Source organism: Stegastes partitus, unplaced genomic scaffold (genome assembly GCF_000690725.1).
Source record: "Stegastes partitus isolate 25-593 unplaced genomic scaffold, Stegastes_partitus-1.0.2 Scaffold853, whole genome shotgun sequence".
Lineage (NCBI taxonomy): Eukaryota > Metazoa > Chordata > Actinopteri > Pomacentridae > Stegastes > Stegastes partitus.
Genome location: NW_007578584.1, coordinates 149657 through 174887, shown reverse-complemented (window position 1 = coordinate 174887; position 25231 = coordinate 149657). Strand labels below are relative to the sequence as shown.

The window sequence follows — 25231 nt, the reverse complement described above, 5'->3', positions numbered from 1 at the left end:
ATAAATTAAAAAGACATCAGCCATCACACAAGAGAGGGCTGCACATTTAGAATATTCATCTTATTTGATTTAAGATTCCCTGACCAGCATTCCCGGGTCCCAGCTGGGTAAGGACTATCAGCTAAGTTATGCTATTAAATCAGTTCTGCTCATTTTGACTGCTGTCATCCCCCTGAGGGATTGATATTTATATCGGATCATACAGTCTCCTATTTGTCTGTGTGATCTACATGCAAACGTGTTTACACAGTGCTTCCCTTGTAAGCGGTCAAAGGAGCATTTGATAAAGTGAAAAACTAGAAAGGGAAGTTGAAAGTAAGTATGTCGGTGGATGCTGCAATTTATTGCTGTGATGTCTCCATATTTCTTAGACACATTCTGAACTGTGTTCCCAACTCTGTGTTATTACTTGGATTTTATGTAAATGTTTCTGGTCTGGCTATCACTGCTCATGCTAGATATTCATTTCTTCTGGATATTCCAACCGACCCGTTGCTGTACCTGTAATTTAAAAGTCATTCTTTGCAGAGAATGTGAGAGTTTTGTTACTATCCTCCCAAATCCTTCCCAAAACCTGGTGCTACAAAAAAACACGCTTTCCCAACATTTTAACAACCTACAGGTGAACACTATTGCCAAATTAATCAATGACAGCAGAGCAAATATACAAAAAAAAAGACTACCTGGGAGTTTGGAGGCTTACAGCAAGCAACAATAACAGCAGCATCTGCAGTAACAGAGTGATCTGGTAGAAAAGGAATGGGTAATAGAAAGGATGGTGGATAGGTCAGAGATCCGGTTAGTAAGTGAGATTGGTTTCTTCCAGAGAACATTGAAAGTCACACAGCAACAGGTTCTTGGCGAACTAAAAAAATAAAAACCCAAAAAACCGACATTTTGACTGAATTAGTGCTATGGACTTGGATAGGTTTGGGGCCGAGGATATGAGGAAGAAAACCAGAGCTGGGAGAAGGTATAACACATTTCAAAGCTGTGAGTAACAGGTTTAGGTAATTGGGTTTCCTGTACTGCACTGAGGTAAGAGAAGACACGTGAAGTGATGTAGTGATCGACGTGTGAAAGCTAGCAGTGCTTTTTTTTGTAGTAAGTAATGAAAGTTCTGCCTTGTCCGTTATTCAAAAGGGGAGTTCTGTTCTTTTTTAATATATTTCACAATATAATATACATCTGATTGACTGTGAATACCTGCTTAACATATAAATGGTTACTGTTGAATTCAATCTCATACGGAAAAAGGAATAATTCAAACAGAGGGATGGTGAGAACATTGTAGTTCATTTGCATGCAGTCAATGAAAGAAAAGCCAGATCCTTCTGTGTGGCCTTCATCACGGAGATAAATTAATTCTTCATTGAGGACATTTGTTAAAGATATGCATTAGGCTATAACAATCACAAAAGCTATCATTTCTTGCTTCTCCTTGAGGCCAAACGAACTAAAATCTGATTATTCATTTTTGTCACCGGAGCCGTTTAAATGGTTTCATTTGGAATTCAGAACAATGCCGGTTTCTGCTCGTCTATATATTCCGCAGTTTTAAATCACTCACTGCGGATTTGACCGAATTCTGATCTGGCCTCCATCTGGCCGTAGCAGTGCGGTTTTGGCAGTAGAAGTAGAGATACAGTATGTGTTTTCTGCTTGTGACCTGGCCAAAAGCCAAAGAGCCTCATCAGCCCGATGGTGCTTAATCAGACTATGTAATTATACCCTGCAAAACTCCGACCATCTCCTGATGCAACAGAAGTAAACATGTTGGAGACCAAACCTCACCCGAAGAACGGAATTTCCAATCAAGAATGAGGGCCATATTTAATTAAAGGCTGATGAGAAAATACATTTAATTTCAAGTGCAATTAATTATTGAGGCCTGTAATTGGGAACTCTGGGTGAGATGTCTAATGAACCCAATTATGCCTCGTGACAGATGTTTTGACTTGCAGCACAGTTTTATTTTTACACAGCTGTGTAAAACGGCACATTTTGAAGTGTGAAAAGGTTGGGAGTTTAAAGATGGCACTATTTTCTCTGTGGTTGGTTGCTCATTAGCACATTTGTTATATGTTCCTCATTTTAAGGTCATCAGTATCCTCCTGTGTTCACTTCCATTCACCCTGGGTATCTCGCCAAGGACAATGAGGTTGGGCCCCAGAAAATTTTTCACTCTATGATCATCCAACCCAGAAAAGGCCTCTCTGCAGCACAGATGTTACCGTTTTGTATTTCTCCCCAGTACTTTTCAAATAATGCTGCTTCATCTGAATTGGCTTTTTCATTATCCCAGTTGAGTATTGTTAGTGTTGGTGCCTGTCATCGCCAGGAAATATCCCACCGCTTTTATTGTAGGTGTAAATATAGGTAATACCTCACATATTACCCGTATCTATAGATCAAAAATCTCTGGAGTACAAAACTTGATCTATTCTCTAAATTAATTGGTTGAATGTCCAAGGCTTTACTCTAAAGCCAAAAAGCCCCTTTCCTGCTTTCAGTCAAACTCCTGTTCATTTAATTAAATCCTACTATACCCAATATTCATTTCAAATCCTGTATTTATGCACCATGAGGCACAGCTGCTTACTCAGGTTAGGCCTGATAGGCAACAGTCATATTTCAGCATACTAATGCGTCTTTGAAAGCTACTTTTTTGTCTACAAATGTGCCAACATACCCTTGCGTGCGCTGTACGGATGCAAAAACAAGCCAACGATATCTGCTTTAATGTTGCTGGCAAACATCAGTTCAAACAATAAAAAAGAAAAAAAATCCCTGTATCATTGCTTGTATTTAGTGAAAATTAACAAGTGCGATTCCCACACACACAGTATGCAACGTCGCACTGCTGCCTGTGTATTGTGACAGTGCATTAGACTGACACTTTTCCATGTTATGTTTGCATATATTTATTAACATCCAGTTGGCAGCTGTTCATCAGGAAATAATGTACATGTTAACAAGCGAGCTTCATTCATAAATGACAAACCCAGGCCTGGCTTTGACCTGCAGTGGGTGAGGATGGATGTAGTTTATATTCAGTGCACAGAGAGTGTGGACGGATTTGTTGGGATATTGAATCATTACATAAACACTGATCTCTCCAACAATTATTAAAGACATGGTGAAAATATTTATGTGAGATACCAATCAGATCAAATTGATGTTCAGTTTTGCGTCCTTCTTTTTCTGCATCATTTATTTCTTCACAATCGTCCGTTCCTCACTGCGGGGATACAAGAGAAAACACTCTTTGATGCGTTAGTATGGAATTGCGGATAAACTGAAAATGACAGTATGAGTTGAAGCATAAAATATACAACAGCATGACCAAAGTATGAACGCAAGTCAGCTACACATGATGTTTCATGACTGTTTTAGTGCTTTGTTTTTAAAAATGCAGTCTGGGTTTAGTGATGTCTCAGAAACAGTTGGATTTTGTAGTTCCTCCCAAAAAATGAATGATGCAGAAACATAATTTACACCAGTCTTCTAACAGACACTATAACTGTTTAAAGTATATACATTAACCAGGAAGTAACTTGGTGCTAAAAATCATGGTGAGGAACTGACAAGAGTGTGATGCTTGCTTTTGACATTTGCATCTTGGCATTTACTCGTGTTATTTATTTATTTATTTAGTTCAAAATACTTTGTTTTGAAGACATACAGCAGGCAAGTCATTGAATATCATGGTGCTCAAAAAACTGTGAGTGTAGTAGTTACCCTACAATTACTGAAAATAGGACATTTTGTGTAATTAAAATGAACCTTGAACATCAATTTGCAGAAAATAGTGATTCACACAAAGACAAGACCGTGCAAATGTGTAAATGCAGTTTAGTAAAACATGTGTTATCAATGGCTGCCATATTTAACAGCTATTCATTCAGATTTTTTAAAAAGAAATAGACTAGCCATATGGTTGAAACATTTTTCAGTCCAAGGAATGCATGAGGCTGCCTTCCATGTTGACTGTTTTGAAATGCTTCAGGACAGTTTGCCTTTTATAGATGCTCACAGTATTTCATGAGCTTGACCAGTCAGATGAGAAAAAAGTGTTCTTCTCATCATAGCTTCCCTTGAACTGTGCAATAGTTGGAAAGCACTATGATCAGAGGACAGAAGTGCTTATTGCTGTGGCAGATGACCCACAGCAATAAGCTCTGACTTCCTCAGATTGGCCGAGAAGTCTTCTACTACAGTACCTCTGTTCCCTAATTGGCACATGGCGTGACCCAACTTCCTGCCAAGAGATAAGTGAAAGGAGGGCACAACATGTGCTCAGGACAAAATGGGCAATGCTATAAAGTGCACTACTCTTGACAGGTCAGTGGCATCACTGGAACACAGACAAAGCTTGTCACTGCCAGTGGCCATCTCATTAGAAGTACCTTGTTATTCCTACAACCTGTCTTCATTTCGCAGCCAATTGCAGCAGCCATCTGAGTGTCATTGCACAGTGTTTGCAAAGTTTGAAAAGCAAGCAAAACAAAATTAGGAGGCTCTTCTCTGGCTCAAGTCCAGTGCTCTGCATATCATAGATGCCACGGAGGCGCTGAAGTAAATCTTTAAGGATGGGAGGGGGAGGCTCTTCAACCATTTTCCATTAGAGGCCTCAGGGACGGATGGGATAAAGAACGGGGCTCACAAAGACATGATTACTAGGACACTTGGAACAACACCCTGCCTGGTGACTTTGCGATCGTTCAGCAACATACACTGACTCTCTTTCCATTTTGCCAGTCAATGTAGTGCTACAAATCAAAAGGAATGTCTTTCTAGAGCTTACAAAATGACAAACAAAGCCATCTGTCTCTTCTCTGGTTGCCTTCCACTGACACAGTCACTTCCACGAGCACTGGACAGGCACAAAACAGATGCTGGCATTGCGGTTGAACTTTCGTCGTATTAGGAAATGCTTGTGTTGTGTTTTGCTCGATAACCACTCAGTCGCTACCTATCTGCTTTCACAAACCCATATAAATATTTCAGTAAACATTGGGTATGTTTAATCTAGCGTGCATTATGAAAATATTAAATACTTTGTCTCATGCACATCCAGGTCTATATATATTTATATAAACTCTTAATCTTGCGCCAACTCCTGCAACACAGTGTTCTCCAAGTTTCCTGTGGGAACGACTCAAAATGTATTCATCCAACACTAAAGCTTGGTTTGATCTGTCACCGTCATATTCATGATGGGTTCACAGTCAATTTGAAGAGAATAGCTGAGCCTGGACAAGTAAACCTCCTCTTACTCTGTGGTTTTAACTCAATATCCTTGCACTTAATGAGGCAAATCAGTCTTGGGTTTGGTATTTGTCCATTAATAAAGCACTTTTTTTATGCTGATGAAGACAAAGCCGTGTCGAAACTTTGCTCTGTTGCGGCGTTTAAAGGCTGCAAATCAATCGGTGCCTTCCAGTCCTTTTTTTTTTTTCTCTGAAGTTTGCTCCTTGTCCTCGGTCTGAGGAGCTGCTGCTTGAGCTGCACGTTTCAGGAAGATGCATCAGAAAACCCTCATATATTGTACATTTTTCCATGATAATGTTCTATAGCTGTATGCAGCAAATACAAACAATAATAGCATCATTATATATATGTAAGTATGTGATGGTGCACTTATTATATATCAAGTATTTATATATATTCTTGATAAACAAACAATATTTTGAAAGGATTCCAGTAATTATCACTTTATCCTCAGTTTCTTTGTTTGTGTGATGGCTGCTTAACTAAATTCTGTCCATTTAACACTTGTTTCAGTTCACATGTTAATTAGCAGCTTACCTAAATGAATTAAATACAGCTCTGCAGCAGAAGCAAAGAAAAAAATAAACTCTAGGTGTGACAAAAACTGTGATTATATATATATATATAGAAAACCTTTTTTTATCAGAAGTTGTTGAATTGCAGTGGCAGCCTAATAGGACTGCCATGTATTCAGTAATGATAGGAATTATCTACTTTATCAAAATTGTCGCTGAAATGCGTATGGCTACGTGACTAGTTTATGCTCTCGTAAGTGGGGGGAAAAAAACTAAAAAGCAGCTAAAGAAAACAGCGTGAGCTTGGAGAGGTTGTACTCCCAGCGTCGGTCCAAACCCATAAGATAATTTCACTCTTTCTAATTGAATTGCATCGTTATTTGCTTGAGGAGCTTAAGAGAACCAACAAAACAATAAAATAGCTATATTGAGTTTCTGGGCCTTTTCTGCTGACTGTTGACTTCCCAGTTGGCTTTTGCCTTGCTAAGCTCGTCTTGTCCATTCTCTTATTGGTGATCTGTCATGGTCAGCCCCTCCTCCTCTGTCCTGTGGTCTACTGCCATTGTTCCAAAGGACATTTCTTTTGTCGACCTTGTAAAATATCCATGTGCTTCATCCACTGTGGTCACATTGAAACACCCCTGGTGTCTCCCCTGCTGATGTGTTTTTTTTTTTTTTTCCCTTTTGTCCCCTAGTTTTGCAGGGGAATGTAAAGGTAATGGGGTTGGGAAAATGACAAGGCACTGAGGATGGTCCGTGTGCCGGTGTTGGTGCGGGGAGACGTATGCCGTCCCATGGGGTCAGGATAGCATTCATCTCGGGATCTTACTACTCAGCACTTTCGAGAAAATACTATTAACCATTAAGCCGTGTATTGTCCCGTATTCTTTTTTACTTTCTGTTCCTCCGTCTCACAGCTGTCACCTTTAGATAACTATCACAAAAAAAAAGTTGGACTTACCATATTTTAAATTTCCTGTTTAGCGAAAATGCATTTAATTATTCTTTACATCAATCAGCTCTGACATTGTCTTGTGTTTTGTGTTTCAGCCATGCACCTTTTTGGATTAAACTGGCACCTGCAGCCCATGCAGAGACAGATGTACCAGCTGTCAGAGGACAATACAAGTGGCCTACCTTTTCCTACAGACCTGAGCTTGCCACCTCTGGGCAACACGGGCTTGGAATTACCTGACCGCAAGGGAAAAGATAACAGTAAGTGCCATTTTTTTATTAGAATAACAAAACATTAAATGCATTAAATACACTTTTTTCCCCCTTGAATAATACTTGCAGTAAGTATACCAACCTAAATGGAGCTGCTGTTTTTCCGGATGATTTGTGAGACTCCCCGTCGCACCCGCTTCACAAAAGAACAACTGAACAGGGAGAAAAAAAAAGTTTTTCAAATCTTAAAGTTTACTGATGACATTTCGGAGCTCATGCGAGTTTGTTATTATTTTGTCATCCGGTTTCACATTGTGTTCGCTCGTCTCCATGGTATGCGAAGAGATCTGCATTGTAATCCTATGAAAGTTGTTGTAAGTGGGAAAGTGTTATTTGTTCCTGGAGGGAGAAAATGGGACAGCTTAAGGGACTGAGTATCCAGGGGCTGCAGGGGGATTAGCCACTCTGTCCCCTTCAGAGCGGATGTGATCCTTTCATCTCCTAGCTTGGGCTGCCTTTCCTGGCAGCCAAAGAAAGCATGTGCTCACCCCACGGTACCAACTGCTCAACTCAAGGAAAGTTTGCTCTGTTCCATTCTCGAACAAATGGGCCCAGATTTAACCATGTGATTTGCCACTCGCAGACGACAATAGGTAGAAGATGGGGTTATTACCATATAGATGAATCCAGGAGTTGTCTTTTTCATTTACCAGACAGCGGCAAGTGTGTTTAGCTAACGACAAGCATGACTACGGCACGGCTTAGACCCTGCATGGCAGCCGTCGCTGATAGGAAATCAATAGCCATAGTTTTCTAAATAAGTTTCATTTTTGCAGCGCTGTCACCGCAAACAATGCCGGCCTGCCCTAATGGTTTATCAAGGTGATGCAAATGCGCACAGGGTTGAAATTCAGCGTGCTTCTGAGTCTTTTCCGTCAGAGCCTGTCATCTAGCTTGCAGAACAAAAAAACATTTATTTAACTATGAGGCCCATTATCACTGGTCTCGGCTTATGATTTATTTAAACAGCCTGATGAGTACGCCATTAATGTGTTGCATAAATACACACACACACACACATACCCCAACATGTGGAAAACGAGCGTCTGCATTGTAGCATTATGGAGAGCCCAGATCTGGGAGAGGGGGGAGCGTGTCCTGTCTACTCTGATAAAACCTATTGCCACTGATGGACTTTTGAGAAGACTTCCATCTGGCGTGCCACGTGTAACCTAAAGCCGTGTCTGCTACCAAATCCTAGGGGTGGTTTGTATGGACGTCTGCTTTAGTAAACATTGCTGCCGAAATTAGCTCATCTACATGTGCAAACAGATGTTGCCATTTCCGCAGAGTCCAATATAAGTTGTATTATCGAGCATATGGACAATTTTTGGCAGCGGATGTGCTAATACCTGAGCGGGTAGTAGTGGTGGTGGTATCGGGCATCCCTTTCTAGCGTAATTACAATTTTCACTTTATTACTTCTTTGCTATCACAGCGTTCAAACTGTTGTATTTTCTCAAGTATTTTCCTGTGCCATGTCCACACCATATGTTCAATCTGGTAAATCATATTTTTTAGAACCTTTCATCACTATTTTCTTTCATGAACAAGATTCACAAAAAATGAGATTATTTGAGAAAGCCACTTCAACAAAATAAGTCTGGTTTGATCCCCGGTTTAATGACAGGATGTCTGTGTTTTGAAATGATCGCCGCCACTTGTTATGGAGACATGTTTTATCGTAATCATTTCCTTTTAAATGGGATATTTTTCTATTTGCCATTCCAGAAAAGTAAAAACCATTCAAGACATGGCTATAATTTTGTGTGACGACCAGACTGATGCTCAATCTGATATTTCCTAATTTTGCACTCTCTCCTCTGATGGAAGTGGGGACTGGAATTGCTGGCGGTGGACAGAGGGACCATTCATTATGTTTTGTCTGTGGCTGTCAGTTGTGTGATTGAATATCTGTGATATGGTCAGACTATCATGCTTCAGCACACTGACTCCCTCTGCCCTCCACATGCTGGATTAATGGTGTGATCTCTTTGACCGATTTGCTTTGTGTGCAATGCAGGCAAATTGGACAGCTTGTTCCCAGATGACAGCTATATAGATATGGGAGAGATTGACGTGGGGCGCAAGGTCGCGCAGCAGATTCCTCCCGGTATCTTCTGGAGATCCCAAGTCTTCATTGATCATCCCATGTACCTGAAGTTTAATGTGTCCCTCAGCAAAGATGCCTTAGTGGGAATCTATGGAAGGAGAGGCCTTCCTCCATCACATACGCAGGTGAGGAATATTTCAATGCTGCTGACACTATTTCTACAGTAGATGTTATATATTGTGCTTGCTTGGGTATATAATAAAAGACAGTTTGAAATCTAAATGTTCTGGGTGCTTACAGTTGGTGTTTTCTGTATTATCTTGTTACAGAGTGTTATGTTTTGTTTGCAAAAGACAATGGTAAATTGTAAATACGAATCTGTGTGAAACAATTCACAATCATGCCTGCATAGTATAAAAACTATTTTTCCATTCATCCTCTGCCACAGAATACAAATTGCAATATTGGTTTAAAAAAAAAAAAAAAAATCTATCTAACCATGTAGGAACGTGTCGTGAATACAAACCAATTCATACATTTCTCCGCTGCATCATGAATCACTTTCTTTGTTTGCAAAGACGATTTATGGTAAATTTCTTTAAGGTTCACTACCATTAATGAATCACACAAAGATGTGGGGCTCAGAGGCCACGAAAGGGAGATTTTTCTTTACACTAATTTCCCGTCTATGTGGTGCACAGAATGAGATATATCACATTATAAATCATATTCGACGGCTTGCTTCACAGACTTTAAATTTCTGCCATGAATGCATGTCGGTTTAACAGATTCTTCAAAGCATGATTCTTTTTATTTTTTTTATTTGCATGTCCAGTAATTTATTTTTCAGTCTAAAGATCAGTGCTACCTATTTCCTGTTTCGACTTCAAACAAAAATAATCTAGAGTGGAGTTTTTGTTTCATGACTGATTACACATGGAGGTGCAGATGAGTCTCTTCCTGAAATGAAATCCCATCTCATTGGTATTGACTCTCGGCTGATGTGAAGTAAATTGGTGCAGATGTTATTTGGTAAACACCAACCTACACTTAGTCCCCCACCTTTCCTTTTCTTACTTTAATAGTTTTAAACAAGGCTTTTACAGTAAGACGCGCAGGCTATGAAATGATCACAACCCATCCAGCCACGATGTGCCAAGACTTAACTCAAGCTCCTCTAGAATGATGAGTTATTCATGCAGACCAAATGATGCTCCGCTATAAAGAGGGCTGAAAGCACTCAAGTCTCATGTGTCACTCTAATGGCATGTCTGCGGTCCATCCATCAGTCTTTCTCACTTTCTGTGTATCTGTCTGCAGTTTGACTTTGTGGAGCTTTTGGATGGGCGGCGGCTCCTCGCCCAAGACATCCATGGCCTGGAGGGGCCTGTGGCTATGCAGCGAAGCCTCGTACCCATCACCACACACGACACGGGCTTCATCCAGTACATGGACTCGGGCATCTGGCACTTGGCCATCTACAACGATGGAAAAGAAACTGAAACTGTCTCCTTCCTTACCACCGCCATAGGTGAGTGCCCTGGGCATGACCTGCTGCTGAAACCTGTAATAGCAATCCATAATCCCCATAATACCAACCAGCAGCACTCCACAGCAAACAGTCCAGACTTTGGGGCAAGAGTCAGAGACACTGGTAGATTTCAATAGCCAAGGAAAGTGCAGGTTAATCAAGGTGAAGCTGAATATTACAAAAATCAGGACATCAGTGCTATCCTGCCATGCCCCTGAGTAGGGCATTGAGAGATCATAATATCCTCATTAGCCTGAGTGTCTTCCAAGCGAATCAGGGGTCCAGCTTCTGGGAACAATTTGCATACAATTCAAAGTATGATTGTACCCTCCTGCTAGTGCCATTTTTGATCACGATTTGCTCCAATTTCCATCTACTTTCCATATATCAAAGTAGGAAAGATATTTCTCTCCTCTGACTCTAACTCTGCGTGGCACACGCCTGTGTTTCAGACATACGTCCTTCTTTGTGGAGGTGACTTCATTTTGTACACTCCTCTTTGTTCTCCCTAAAGCGCCTTTGATTAGCACTGCTGTATCAAGCAAGGTGTGAGAGGGCCCGAGGTGTCGACTTTCACAGGGATGGCAGCTGGGAGCTGTTCTCACATGCTCTTTAATTAAAAGCTCCTGGGCCAGAGTCCATCTGTGACAGGGGCTGTGCCAGGCAGCAGATCGATGAGAAGCTGTCCTCAACACCAAGTGGAGACAGGCAAGAGATGCACTATGCCCCCCCTGCTGTGCCAACAACAGCTGTAATTCAATACTTAATATATGATATGACACAAGAAGGGGGGGGTGGGGTCAGGGCCGTGTGTTTACTTTTGCTTATTTCTTCTTGACTGGATGTGCATGAAGCCCTCCTGTGGTTTGCATCAGAGAAAACACAACTAGATAAGGTATTCCGTGCAGCGGATGGGGTGGGGCTGCGTTAGTCAGAGCAAGAATCCTGCCTCTGTTCATTTGTATCGGAGCTGATCTGCTCACAGGAGCTCACGGGGAGGCAGTGGGGCCCTTTCTAAAATGGGTCACCGGTTAAGTGCCCTTCAGCAGAAATTGAATCTCACCAACTGCCTGAATTGTATTGAGCCGTGGAGGGATGGAGTTGACCTTCAAATAGAGCAGCCCAGGTATAGAAATATATGTGAACAATATCAGGAACAGGCATACTGCGAAACACTAGCAGCGTTGTTTAAAAGACACGAGCAGTAAAATTATTTTAGTGGACTTGACAGTGGTAGGAGGAAAAACGTCTTATTTTCCCATCAGTGAGGTACCTGTGCCCTTTACATGTACTTCATGAAAGGTTTTTTGTGGCGCACATAGCCATGCCATGATATATCTGGGGGGATAGAGCGTCCCCGTCTTTAATCTGGGTTGCTCCTCATTACTTGGCTGTGGCTCCATGGCAATGTGAAATGTGTCCTACTCAATGTTTTGTATCACAACCCTCTGGAGCATGAAGCCATTTGTCCCTGCTGCCTAGTGCCAGATATTCAACCGAGACACGGCGTCCTATACGGGGTAGCACAGCAAAGACCCGGCACCAATGTCTCACTCTCCGTCCCGTCTCACTCTAGAGCAGGGGTTTCTTTCTGTACACAACCACCCATCATTCAAAGGTGTTCAGCATCCTCTGAGAGCATGGCAAGCCGCTGATTAAACCTGCCTACTGCACGCTACTTCGTCCTCACCGACTGGAAAGACTCACACAATAGTTAGCTCCCCTGATATGAAGGGTAATGAATTTCAATGAAGCTCTGCTTGAATCCATGATTTATGCGTTGGCCTATGTCGAGTGTGTGGCTAAGAGATATTCATGGCCTCCCCTTCCCCGGCTCTCGGAGGAATCACAGGCGATAGACATGGGCAGTGTGTAGTCTGCTGCTAAACTGCGTCAGCATTCAGAATGGCACTGCAGTTCATGATTACTCAATTAAACAGCTTTGATTGACAGTATGTTGTTCACCAAAGAAATATCCATGGCAGATAAAAATTCGATAACCTTAATTAGAGGCACATTAATATAGAACTCCTGCCAGCTTAATATGTCAGCGGATTGCAGTTGGACCCTTTAGAGCCCGATCTTGGTGAACAATAAATTATCGCTCCACTTAGGTTTTTCTGTCCCTGTATGGGCTGCAGGGTTCCCACCAGGAATCTCTCCTGCATAATTGCTATGCTGGGTAGGAATTTCCTATGGCGAGCATGCAGCCTCACCATATCTCATTTCCCTAACCATCACCCACCGCCCCACGCGCACTGCTGGCCTCCCTAGCTTTGAGCGAAAAAAAGCCCAAGCCTCTATAGTGGGATCCATCCAAGCCGGATCCAAGTCATCAAAACCCCACCAAAGTGCTGATTGCCTCCACTATGCCAGAGGATAGTCTCCCCTGCATCCCTTTACTATCCCAACATGGCAAAGCAAAGCCTGCAGCACAGAAAACATAAACAGCATTACTCCGCTCTCTGGCCCCCTCCCTCTCTCTTCACTGTATCTCTGGTCTGCCTGTATCTCTTTCTCCCTCTCTCTCTCTCTTTGTCTTTTTTTTTTTTTCTCTGTCTTGCATTGCATCCTCAGTGATGATTGACTCTCCAGAGTAAAGGGAAGCTGAAATCCATGGCTCACATTTCTAGCCCTTTGTAGAGCACAAGAGATTCTTTGTTCAGTAAGTTTTGCCTCAGAGTTTCTGCTGCCTGAAGGCAATGGACAAGATTGAATATTTTTCAGCACCATTTCAGGCTTAATTCAGTGAGCATCGCGCTTCAGAGTCCTGCTGCTGTCCTCAGAGATCAGTGGTCAGTCTTATTTCTAATAAAACCCAGTGTCAGAACACGGCGCTGCAGCAGAAATAATTATTTTGCCAATTTATTTGATTTAGTCGGAGGGATCAATGGAGGAAATTATGGCGCGCATTGTGCATGCTGCGCTGATTGTTCGCGTCTCACGAAAATGACCTCAGTTTGTTAGGAAACAAAGAAATATAGAGCAATAAAGCCACACAATTAATTGGAGAGCCCTTCAAATCAAATCACAGCTAATGCGACGAAAACAATATGTAAACACCATATTGCTGAATACGGTAATACTGGTTTCTTCAGCGTGTATTTCTATTCAAGGATTCTTGGATAAAAGGGAAACTTGTTAAAAGATATGTAAAAAAAAATAAAACCACCCTACTAGTGCTTAATACTCTTAAGGACTTTGAAGGTAAAGAGGGGACTAAAGGTGATGTTAAAGTATTAAAAATCATTTATTTTACAAAATATATTTCCCCATCAGAATGTAATTTAAAGGTTCTGCAGCTGAAAACAACAGAAGGGTTTCTTGCTTGCATTGTTGCAATTGTCTCACAAGCCGCCCGTGTTCAGTGACATATCTAAAGACAATACGGCATTGTGTTGCACGTCGTTATATATCTATTACCCCAGAGACTGTGTAGAAAAGGCTCTCTGGATCAGTTTGAATTATTGTGCATCTGCGGTAAATCACAGCCGGGTTAATTTGAACCCAACTACATTTAGATAAATTGCCAAGATGCTGTTTGTGTGTCCCGGTGATATTTTTTTTATTTCCTTTTTGGTTTATTTATTTTTTTAAACCAAACTGGTAAAAAAAAAAAAGGTTGTTTTCAAAGACTCGATTGATAATGGAAGAGGACATTTTTAATAAATTGGAAGTTATTCAGTTTAAAGTATTGTGATGAATGACTGAAGTAGTTTGCCTGGCAAGCTCACCGTTTCTGCAAATACAAAAAAAGCAAACAGAAAATCAAGACTAACGGACGAAAATATGATGCAGAAGCATTACCCATAGCTGTGGGGAAATGCAGGTTCCAGTGCTGTTTGACACTTTGGCTGTTTGCGTTGTGCCATAAAAGCGTCAAATTAAGTTTTATTAAATGACGCAAGCGTGCCACTTTAACATCCCGTGCCTTCAGAGTCTCCGAAAATTTAATTGCTTTGTAACTTTTGGTAGGAGCCCAGATCATCAGAAGTTGTTTACTCTTTTAGCGAATTCTCCTATTTGGGTGAAACATTAGTAACACTCTGAAATGTTTTTCAGTGAAATAGAAATGTTGACAGGATTGGAGCCTGTGCTTATCACTGTCATTAGCACAGGGATAATAATCAACCCAAAGAAAATGAGTGGGAGGAAAATTGTTTTTCGAACCACATTACTCAGAAAATCTCCTGATTGCTCCCTTGCAGATTCTATTGATGACTGTCCCAGTAACTGCTTTGGGAACGGTGACTGTGTTGCTGGAACATGCCACTGCTTTTTAGGATTCAAAGGACCTGACTGTGGGCGAGGTGAGTCACGCTCCTTCATAATGCCTTTATTAATCTCCATCATTCAGATGCATAAAAATTTGAAGGTGCTGATCAAATTATAATCACGCATGGCCAGAAGAAAACAATTTTAATCTCACAATTCTTCTAATTGTGCTTCAGATTTGACTTCAGATGGCTCCTCGTGGCTCATTTTTACCTTCACCCATCCTAGTGGAGTATTGCATATCAAACAACTCTATTACTACAATAGAGAGCCTCAGATTGTATCAGCAGTATTGACAAACTCTTCCAGTTATTAAAACCAGCATTAATTTTTTATCACTTTAAAATCACAGGGAAAACTAGTTTGGACAGCGTGCTAGAATGATAGTAGCTTGTTTTGGTTTTACACATACTGTACTGCCATCTGTTATCCATGTGTTGATGGACGCCATACTTGACACTTCTATTCAACTCTTTTTTTTTTTCATTTTTGCAAATTTAACAGCCATTGTTAAGACATTTGGGTTTCGTTCAAATTTAGGTCACATCTTCTGTGGAAACCAGTAATTTGTGACGGATATTTCACACAGGAAAGAAAACCTTTTTTTAACATGTCCAAATCGAGCCTTTACGCTGACTATTCTTTGAGGATGTGGTCGGTGGGGTCCATTCAAATGGTTGCGTGCTGTCTGCTCTTTTCACAGCTGCCTGTCCAGTGCTATGCAGCGGGAATGGTCAATACCTTAAAGGTCGCTGCATGTGTCACAGCGGCTGGAAGGGCTCGGAGTGTGACGTTCCCACCAACCAGTGCATCGACATCACGTGCAGCAGCCATGGGACCTGCATCGTGGGAACCTGTATCTGCAACCCCGGCTACAAAGGAGAGAACTGTGAAGAAGGTGATTGTTTTAATAAGTCATGATAATGTATCCTAAACTAATAAAAATCCCGTATGATATGGCTGCTATGACCACCATCTCGGCTTGATAGTGCTTGACATTTTAAAAGTATACTCATAATGGGAGTGGCTATTAAGTTGGTATAGCTTACAGTCTGTCTGGTAGTAAAGACAGGACATCCTCTACGAAGAGCGTTATAGCAGTAACACTTCATAATATGCATCGTAGGTGACTTTTCCGCTATAAATCATAGACATAAGGCATTACGTTAATCGAAACAGTCCATTTATTGTCTGAATTTCAGACACAAAGTCTGATCTTAATCTGTTAGGAACTCCGCGTTCGCTCGTTGCTGGATAAGGCTTGACCAGATAAGATTGAAGGAGCCATTGTGTTTGTCAGCTCTTGAAGGCTCTCATTTCAAGATGAAAAATGGACCCTGGGAGTTTGATAAATGGGGGTTTGTGACATCCATAGGCCCCCATTCTATTTTAGGTGGAGCGTTAGCCATAAGGAGTGGAGGAGAATGTGGACGAGGGCCCTTTAACATTTTTACCTTTCTTCCATGTGACCTTCAGCCACAATGATTAATTGCCAGGAGAGAGTTTCTTGTCAGTTAGCCTCTGATCTTTGTGCCTTGTGCCCAAACCATCTGCTAAGAGGCAAGAGATCCTGTTTGTCTTACTATAACAGCCTTTATACCCATTTATGTCATGGTAAAAGGGAGCTGCCATGGCGTGGCCTACTGCTCTCAGGGCTAGACATTGCTCCTACATGGCGCCCGTTTGCCATCTGTGTGTACCATGCAGGTATTGTCTGATGGAGCGAATGGTGATATCGTGGTTGTATGCTTTCACAACTCTTGTACCTTACAAAGTGAGAACTGATTTAACAACATGTCAAAGGAAGAGATGCTTTAGAAACAGGTATTAATTTGATATTTGCATACTAAGTGAAGGGATACAGTGTCGACAAAAACATGCAGCAGAGGGAATCCAGTGCAAGGCTTGCTTAGTCACAGTGATCCTCAAATTGTCTATAAACTGGATTTTAGCATGCGCTCTTGCCTAGGAACTCTAGCTGTTGCCCCAGGCTTTTCCTTACCATTCCTTTACATTTTGTGAATGTAGATTTGGGGTTTTTCCAGCTTTGAGCCCTGTATCATTGTGGCTTTTATTTTAGAGAAACATGCTCCTATTAAAGGACCTTCCTTCTCTGGAAGGATTTTTCACTATGATATCATGGGCGAGTGCCAGCAGAAGCGTGGGCAGCACCTGTAGGTTTGTGCCATAAGCCCCAGTGTGAAAACAGACATTTAATTTGCTTCTTTGTAAATCTTGTCTCCAGTTTTAGGAAAAGTGGGCCTCCTTGCATCATGTTCTGTCTGTTTTCCGTCTACCTTCATTGTGCAAGTGTTAAGCTGGTTGCATCTGCAGCTGAGCTGCAGCCCACTGCAGTTGTCATTCTACTCAGGCTCAAATAGAGGTGCCAAGTTGCCTCTGAAAAAGGGGAAACAGCAGGTGACTGATGTGTCTAACACTCTCTCTTTGGAACCCTTTTAGTGGACTGCCTGGATCCAACATGCTCAGGCCGTGGGGTTTGTGTCCAGGGAGAGTGCCACTGCTTTGTGGGGTGGGGCGGGCCAGGATGTGAGAGCCCCAGGGCCTCCTGCATGGACCAGTGCTCTGGACACGGTGCTTTCCTGGCAGACACCGGAACCTGCAGCTGTGATCCCAACTGGACCGGCCATGACTGCTCTACAGGTCAGTACTTCCCTCAGATGAAAGTAAACATTGGAAAGATTCCTTTTCACAGGCCAGTGCTGATTTATCTTTGATTACCAAGTAGGGGGGAAAAAAAATGTTGCCTGTGCTGTGGTCTTATGCACGTGTTTATGAAGCTTCTCAAAAACAGAGAAGAACAATTGTACTTGTTTAAGGGTAGACATTTAAACAAGAAATATCCATCCATCCATTATCTATACACCGCTTAATCCTCACTAGGGTCACGGGGGGCTGGAGTCTATCCCAGCTGACATAGGGTGAAGGCAGGGACCACCCTGGACAGGTCACCAGTCTATCACAGGGCTACACTTAGAGACAGACAACCAAGCACACTCACATTAACAAGAAACATAATTAAAGAATTAAAAGTATAAGTTAAGAATGAACAAATAATATAATATTGCAGTTAAAGGTTTTAAAGCTGAATACATTCCGTGTTCAAATAAAATTCTGAGTCAACCCTATAAGAGGCTAGTTATCCCCAAAAGTTCATCCCCAAAATGAAAGTCCAGTTGAAGGGTCGCCATTTTGACACAGTTTAAGAGATTCAGCGCTCACTGCAGATGCTACTCGACATATTTACATAACAGGACTTCCAGGGAGCGTCACAAGTGTTGCAAAAGGAGACTATTTTGATAAATCAGGTACAGTTTTTGATTTCTTCAGGCACAATCTCTGGACTTTCTGATTGCTCCTCTTATGGGTAATAATACATCTCTTGTTGTGGAACGTCAGCGTAATCTGTCCTCAACTTCTGACAGATAGTTATCACAAGTGCGATTTCTTATCCGACAATATTTACAACTTAAACAGGTCAGAACGTACAATAAACAGCGACAAACGTGTAATTACTTTGCACATTTTCATCAGTTTGTTTGTGATAATATTCTCGTCTTTGTGTCCAAATTCGTTTTACCGCTTGAGTCAATATAACTGGTAATTGCTGCACTCCTCAGAGAAGTAAACATTTGTGATTTTCTTTAAATAAAATGGCTCACATAACAGCTTCAATTACTCTCATCACTGATCAGTTGGATGTCCGCAGCTAGTCATCGCATTCAGTTGATTTTTGTTCTAAATTTATTTCTTTAACGTTCATCCTGTGTTTACGCAATGGTTGGCTGGTGGCTGCGGGGAGAAAAAAAAAAAAATACACAAAGCATTCATAGCAGGGATATTGTCAGAGACATGATCTAACACAAGTTAATGTTCTTTTTTTGAATTCTGGCTTTCTTTTTCATGGGTGCAAGGTTCAGAGCTGATGATAGTTTTTTTTTTTTTTTCCTGCTCTGGAGGATTGTGTTTCATTTGTGTGCATTTCGTCCATGGGGAATGTTCTCTCTTGGTAGTCAGGAGCAGGCTGAGCATAAGATACAGTTTTTTTTAGCGAGAATATACCGTCTTGAGGTTCCAAGGATGGAGAAAAAAAAAAAGAAATCCTGTACAATATGGATTCAGCTCTGACAGCAGCCTGCCTTCTCACATTTACCAAAGAAGTATTTTACTGAAAATCCTCACTGAACTCAGAGGTAGATTGCTAAAGAGTTGTCAAATGTAGGTATCTAACATCGCCGACTTGCAGTGTTGGCAGATGCAAAAGGGAAAAAAAAAGATTGGGGGGGTTCTCCTTATGCTGCATTTTACAACTTCCCACTTGTATACATGCTCATGTGAGGCTGTATTTGCATTTATGGTTATTCTCCAGCAGATTAAAGCTTCTGATAGTTCCATTTGAACAGACCTCTGATGTGTTGATAATAAGTACATCAGCTCTGTTTAGCCTTTTTTAGCTGTTTTCCTTTAGACAACACAATTTGTATTCTCACAAAAAAATATTTCTGAAATGAGAATTTTAGAACAGCAGTCACTCAGATCCGCGAATCCCTTTATATTCCAAGCAGACACAATGACCTATTAGGTAATCCCAAGGATTTTGAGGGAAATGGGCAGTTAGTCTGAGTTTGCCTCGCAGAGAAAAAGCTCTGTAAATGATGATGAGTTGGCTCTTTATCCTCCTTTATCCTGTTCATTGTAGAGCTTTCTATGGTCTAATACAACACTAAGCTTGGTGGTGGGGTGGTACAGCTTGCAGCCTATAACCTTGCAGACTGAAGGAAGAAAAAAAGATGGAAAGCTTTCAATATATCTTTCAAGATTCTTTAATCCCCTCCCCCCTCCTCCCCAATACTTTAAAGTCACAAACTCATTTTCTCTTGTGGGTTTGGAACAGTAGGACCAAGGTGTGCACAGTTGGTAGCAATGCTGTTACTAGCCATAAAACAATGCCTGAGGTTTTATGTCCTTTAATATGTGTGTTTTTATGCCATTTTTGCCATTCTCCCACCCAGAGGAAAGTTTGTTTACACGGTCCTTTAGTGCAAATGGTAACGGCCATCATGGGAATGGGGGTATTTCTCACTGTGGACTCCTCTGGCCACGGATAATGAGGGTTTGCCTGCAGGCTGTAATTGCATCTTTATCACGTTAAAGATTTCTCCTTTGTTCCAAGTGAACAGTTGTCTCGCAGTCAGTGTGAGTCTGTTTTCTCTGACCACTATGCATTCTAATAACTCTGAAGAGGAACTGATGAATCCGTTTTTTTTTTTTTTTGTTTGTTTTTTTTAAACATATGTGCTAATGAGATCACTCAGGATGTTCATTATCCTCATCAACACCTCCTACCTATCTTGAACGCTGTCTTTAGACAATGCAGAAGGCATAGTTCAACAGTGAATAGTGTTTAAAAGCTGATTTATGAGTCAACCTCCTGGACTAAATGCTATTCTGATAATTTGTTTTCGCTTGTGCATTCATTTGTTTGCGTGTCAAAGCAGTCACTGGGGTAATAATTCAAATTCTGCTGGCAAGCTTTACGTATGGATCAAAAGTCAAATATAAAATTATTATTTTCATAGTTTGTGCTGAGCTGTAATTAGCAGGAGAGAGTGATTTATATATATATATTTTTAAAAAGGCTTTATAAGCTGGTAATGTCATGTTATGGTTTGTGGCTGAAAATACGACTCAGATTAAATTCGTAACAATGACAAAATAGGCACTGTAAAGGCAATAATTGACTTATTAAAAATTTTACCTCCCGTTTGGTCCCCTGTGGTCATATTTGAACTGGCTTGGCTAATAAGCCAGAAATACATGGCAATTGTTCATTGTTGCCCATACTGCTAAGCCCCTTTTATTACAGAATGGTTAATAAAGAGGTTAACATTTCAATGAGATTCATAAGTAATCTGTCAGTGTTTAATTTCTTTGAGCTTTCAGCTTGTCATACTCTCCCTTGAGTTCATGAGACGTGGGTAATGTCCCGGGCTCTATCACACCCAGTCAGGGAGGTCTTTCAGCTGCCACACAATAGCGTCAGCCGAGCTTTACTGTGGCTCAGTCGCCTTCATTCCATGAATGTGCTCCTTCCTCTGGTACACAGCACTTAGAGGGAATCAAAACAGCGTATTGACATCCTATGTCTTGAATCATTCTGTGGAGTTTTACCTCTTGCCTGTAGTCCATAGCGGAGCATGTGGCAAAGCCTTGAACACTGCACCTACAAGAAAGGAAATAACGTTTACAGTTTAATCAAAATGGTAATTCTGATGTTGTTGCCATGTCTGCAACAAGTTCCAGCTGTGTATTTATTTTTTTTTCCTCTTTAGACCCCTTTGTAGCACAAAGAGGTGAATTTACAAAGACTAGAAGAGGCATGGCAAAAGAATAAGTCTGCTAAGGCCGCCACAATCCTTGTCTTTTCTTGGTAATGGACTTATTAGATTTGTATTGTCAAAAAGGATTGCCCCTTATGAGGTGCAGGAATTTCTTTTCAGCTGCCATCAGACAAGGTAGTGGAGCGTGGCCGCCTTTCGTTGACAATAACTTCTGGATTTGTCTTTTTTTCACCCTTGTTGCCTTGTCCCATCACCGCCTTGTCTTCCCTTTCCATCCCACTTCCACCCTCCCCCCCTCCTTTCCTTCTTTTCTGTCTGTCTTCCCCCACACTCTTTTTTGTCTTCTTCTATGTCCCTGTCTCCCACAGAGATTTGTGCAGCGGACTGTGGTGGCCATGGCATTTGTGTTTCGGGCACCTGCCGCTGTGACGACGGCTGGATGGGCACTGGGTGTGACCAGAGGGCGTGTCACCCACGCTGCAACGAACATGGCACTTGCAAGGACGGCAAATGTGAATGCAGTCCGGGTTGGAACGGCGAGCACTGCACTATTGGTAGGATGGGAAGAGGTTTTAGTTTGGGTGGGGGTGGGGGGGCGCTGTGTATGTATGTCTTGTGTGTTTGGGAGGCCAACAAAGGCGTAGGCTGACATTCTGCCTGCGTATGTATGAAGCTCTGGGTGTGAGGGGAAGGGTCCAGTTGGAAAAGAGAGGGAGAAGCATGCTTAATTGAATTTGTGAAACTTGGTAAAGCATGAACAGGTTTACTCAAGGATCTGAGGCTTGCCTTCATGCATTTTAATGTGGGAATGTGCTAAGGTGTCCTTTCATTTTACTCATCCTTTTCCTCATCTCTTTCTTTGCTCCCTTTCCATTTACAATTAATTTCAAATGCTGACATGTGAGTCATTGTGAGCAGGTCAACCACCGCTTTTAGCTCTATGTTTATACGAACAATTGTTCTTCTCTAAACACATGTGGAAGTTACGTTTTCAAGGCCTTTGCCTGAATGTCAAGGGCTTTCTCGAAAACCTTGGCTCACTTAAACCTATAAAAAAGTTTTTGACTGAGTTTTGGTTGTGTTGCCAGAGACTAAAATCATTAAGTGCTATGAGTTCTGCAGTGGTTTTCATAATCTTTTCGCAGAGTATGCCAGCAGTGGTTCATGGGGTTGATAATGTTGGCTTTTTTTTTTTTATTTCTGTAAAAATTCCTTCCAGAGAGAATAGTTGAGAGGTCGAGGGAGCCGACTGAACTTGTGCATAACACTCGAGATTAAAAACGTACTTTCAGCATATTTTTTCTTTGTTGAAGTTCCTGAGGTGGTACACCATTTTTTTGTCATTAGAATCTGGTGACTGCAGTAAATGTTCTAATACAGCCAAGGTGTTATCACAACTAAGCAGTAGTTGACCTCCGTTTGTGACCTGTATGCTCTGTTTGAAATGTGGGACTGCCAAAAGGATGGCATGAGGATATGTTTGGTTATGGTGATGGATGTTCTGAGGTTTGACAGTTTCATTGTTAAAGTGTAACTTGAGCTCATTAAGACGAGTGTTTTAACGCAGTTAGCTTCACGATATTTGACGTCAGCACTGTCAAACCTCCTCCAAACATCAGACACAATCCAGAGGACATGCTATGTGATGCCTGCTTTGCAAGATTGCAACTTTAGCATTCTGTGTCCCTGTGTGTGTGTGTGCATCAGTTTTTCTTTTCTTGTCTTGTCCTGTCTTCTATTTCCTCATTTCATTGGTGGGAAACCATTCAGTGCTTTTACACAAGCATTATACTTGCAATTTTGAGATATTCGGACCTTGCTTCACTATTTCCTTTTCATTTCCTGTCATTCCGTGAATGTTGTAGCTCCAAAATATGCATGTACAGTCCTGTAGGTGAAACTAGACAGAATATATGTTAAAAATCGGCCCCACAACGACCAGCATTATGTTAATGTTATAGTTGCTAGTATAATAATGCAAGTAAAAAGATCTGCCCCTCTTTGTGGGCAGATGCCACTGAACATGGTGGCTCACGTATTATCATTCTATGATACAACCACTCAAGCGTCAGAGAGGAAGTGGGAACACAATGGCCATCTCGTCCCCCTCTGCCACAGTGGTGCAGTGAACAGAAATTTCACACATTCGAGTCAAAAGGGAAGACGGGACAAAACTGGAGAATGCGCATAGGTGGGAGCTTTATTTTGTATTCAAATAGAAGATAATTTTTCTCACAGTATTCTCATGCATATCTCGGAGCGGAGCTGCCCGAGTACAGAGCCTCGACTCAGTTTGTGAATGTTTTATACGCTGGCCTTACATTATTGATGGGACTTTTATAAGTGCCATATTGAGATCCCCACTCGACAAGAATATTCCTCAGTGTCATCCATTAAGAAGCCAAAGATCTCAGTTTAAATCAATTTTCATTATTGAGAGTTCTGCATTGGCCCCCAGCCCCATGCTGTGGAGCACGGGAGGTCTGGTCCGGCCCCACCGCTGGCAAAGCCTCCGGTGACCTCATCGTCTGCAGAGGTGTTTCGAGATTAAAAGCGCTTTTTGTCGAACATCCTGACCTCCTGTGCGATATTGCTTAAGAGATTTAAGGGCGGTAATATGTGCATCAATCATGTTGCTTTTGAAATACTCCCCTGAGATATTCTGCCGATCCCAGCAGTTAATAAATAGGGACAGATTGAAATGTTCTTTCTGAACATTTCACTTTTTTTTTTTTATCCTCTCTCTCTCTCTCTGTGTGTCTCTCGCTTCTTCTGTATGTCTCTCTGCCTTTCTCTTTCTCCGTGTACCACAACGTCCCCCATCTTCATTCCTCTCCTCCGTGTTGGATCGTGTTTGTTGTGTTGCTTGTAATGCATGCTTGTAATGCCTCATGACTGCATTTCTTTCCTTTTCTTTGATAATGTAAACTAACACATTGCCTTGCTGTCCTGTCATGGAAGTGGCACTGTTCAAACCTCCCTTATATGTCCTGTCTTTTATCTCCCAAGCTCACTATCTGGATAAGGTAGTGAAAGGTATGGCATTCCTCCTTCCTTCTATTTTGCCCTCCTCCCATTGTATCTCCAGCCAGCATTAACAAATCATGCACACACACCATGCTCTCCCCCTACATTGACATATGCAAACACTATGCACCCCTTGTTGCCCCCGAACAACCCATTCTAAAGATCCCCCACCTCCCATCAACTTTTTGCCATATTGTCACACAGTAATCTCCACTTAGCACTTTCGCACCTGGTGAGTCAAATTACGCTGCTCTCTTTTACGTGTTGGATATTTGGTTTGTGTGCATCCTTCCCTGCTCAATAGGGGGATGTTGGGAAGGGGGCTTCATAACCTGTGACATGCATTATGGATGAGTGTGCAGCTGTGAGCGCGGCCTGATAGGTGCTGAGGCCGCATCCTCTCTAATTAAAAGAGTTCATGGTCTGCTTGGTGCAGGGCAAGCAGGGGGTGGAGGCTCCGCTACAACCCTGCCTCTCTTGCCTGCAGCACCCCCCCCTCTCACTCGCACTGTGTCCTTGGTAATGGACCACCTGGCATGAGAGCGGCTGCCAGAGGAGTTCTTCGAACACTTGCAGCCTCACGTTTGGAGCAGTTTCAGGGAGACTTGGGCAGGGCTCAGCAGGGGCTCCTCTGTGAAAGGGCTGCCAATTGAGTTGAACATGTGCCAACAGAGAGTGGATCTTTATTTATCCTTGTAATAAACATTCTGAGCTTACTAATCATCTGTCTCCACTGGTCTAACCAGAGTTGTTTTGTCCATTTGCTCAATAAAAGGACGACTAATGCCCGAACGTGTCTAGGAGGCGAGACACTTTCTAATGGCATTAGACGTCAATAGTGAATCCCTTTTTGCAAGGGACACGAGAAGGAAAATGTGCGTGGGATTATTTATTTTTCTCACCGTTTTTAAGAAAAATACTGCAATTGTCACTTCAGCAACATTATTTCATAGCCCTGTGTCTTGTCTTG

At 41.8% G+C, this 25231-nt stretch overlaps 1 protein-coding gene across 1 annotated transcript in view; it reads left to right on the top strand.

Annotated features, from left to right (window-relative positions):
• tenm4 (teneurin transmembrane protein 4) overlaps positions 1-25231 on the top strand; it is a 114556-nt gene that overhangs the window by 37822 nt on the left and 51503 nt on the right. The window contains exons 6-13 of the mRNA XM_008293040.1: positions 6840-7010; positions 9040-9254; positions 10390-10600; positions 14809-14910; positions 15579-15773; positions 17336-17536; positions 21603-21788; positions 24244-24270. Coding sequence (XP_008291262.1) covers positions 6840-7010; positions 9040-9254; positions 10390-10600; positions 14809-14910; positions 15579-15773; positions 17336-17536; positions 21603-21788; positions 24244-24270 — 1308 coding nt within the window. The remainder of the gene's footprint in view (positions 1-6839; positions 7011-9039; positions 9255-10389; positions 10601-14808; positions 14911-15578; positions 15774-17335; positions 17537-21602; positions 21789-24243; positions 24271-25231) is intronic.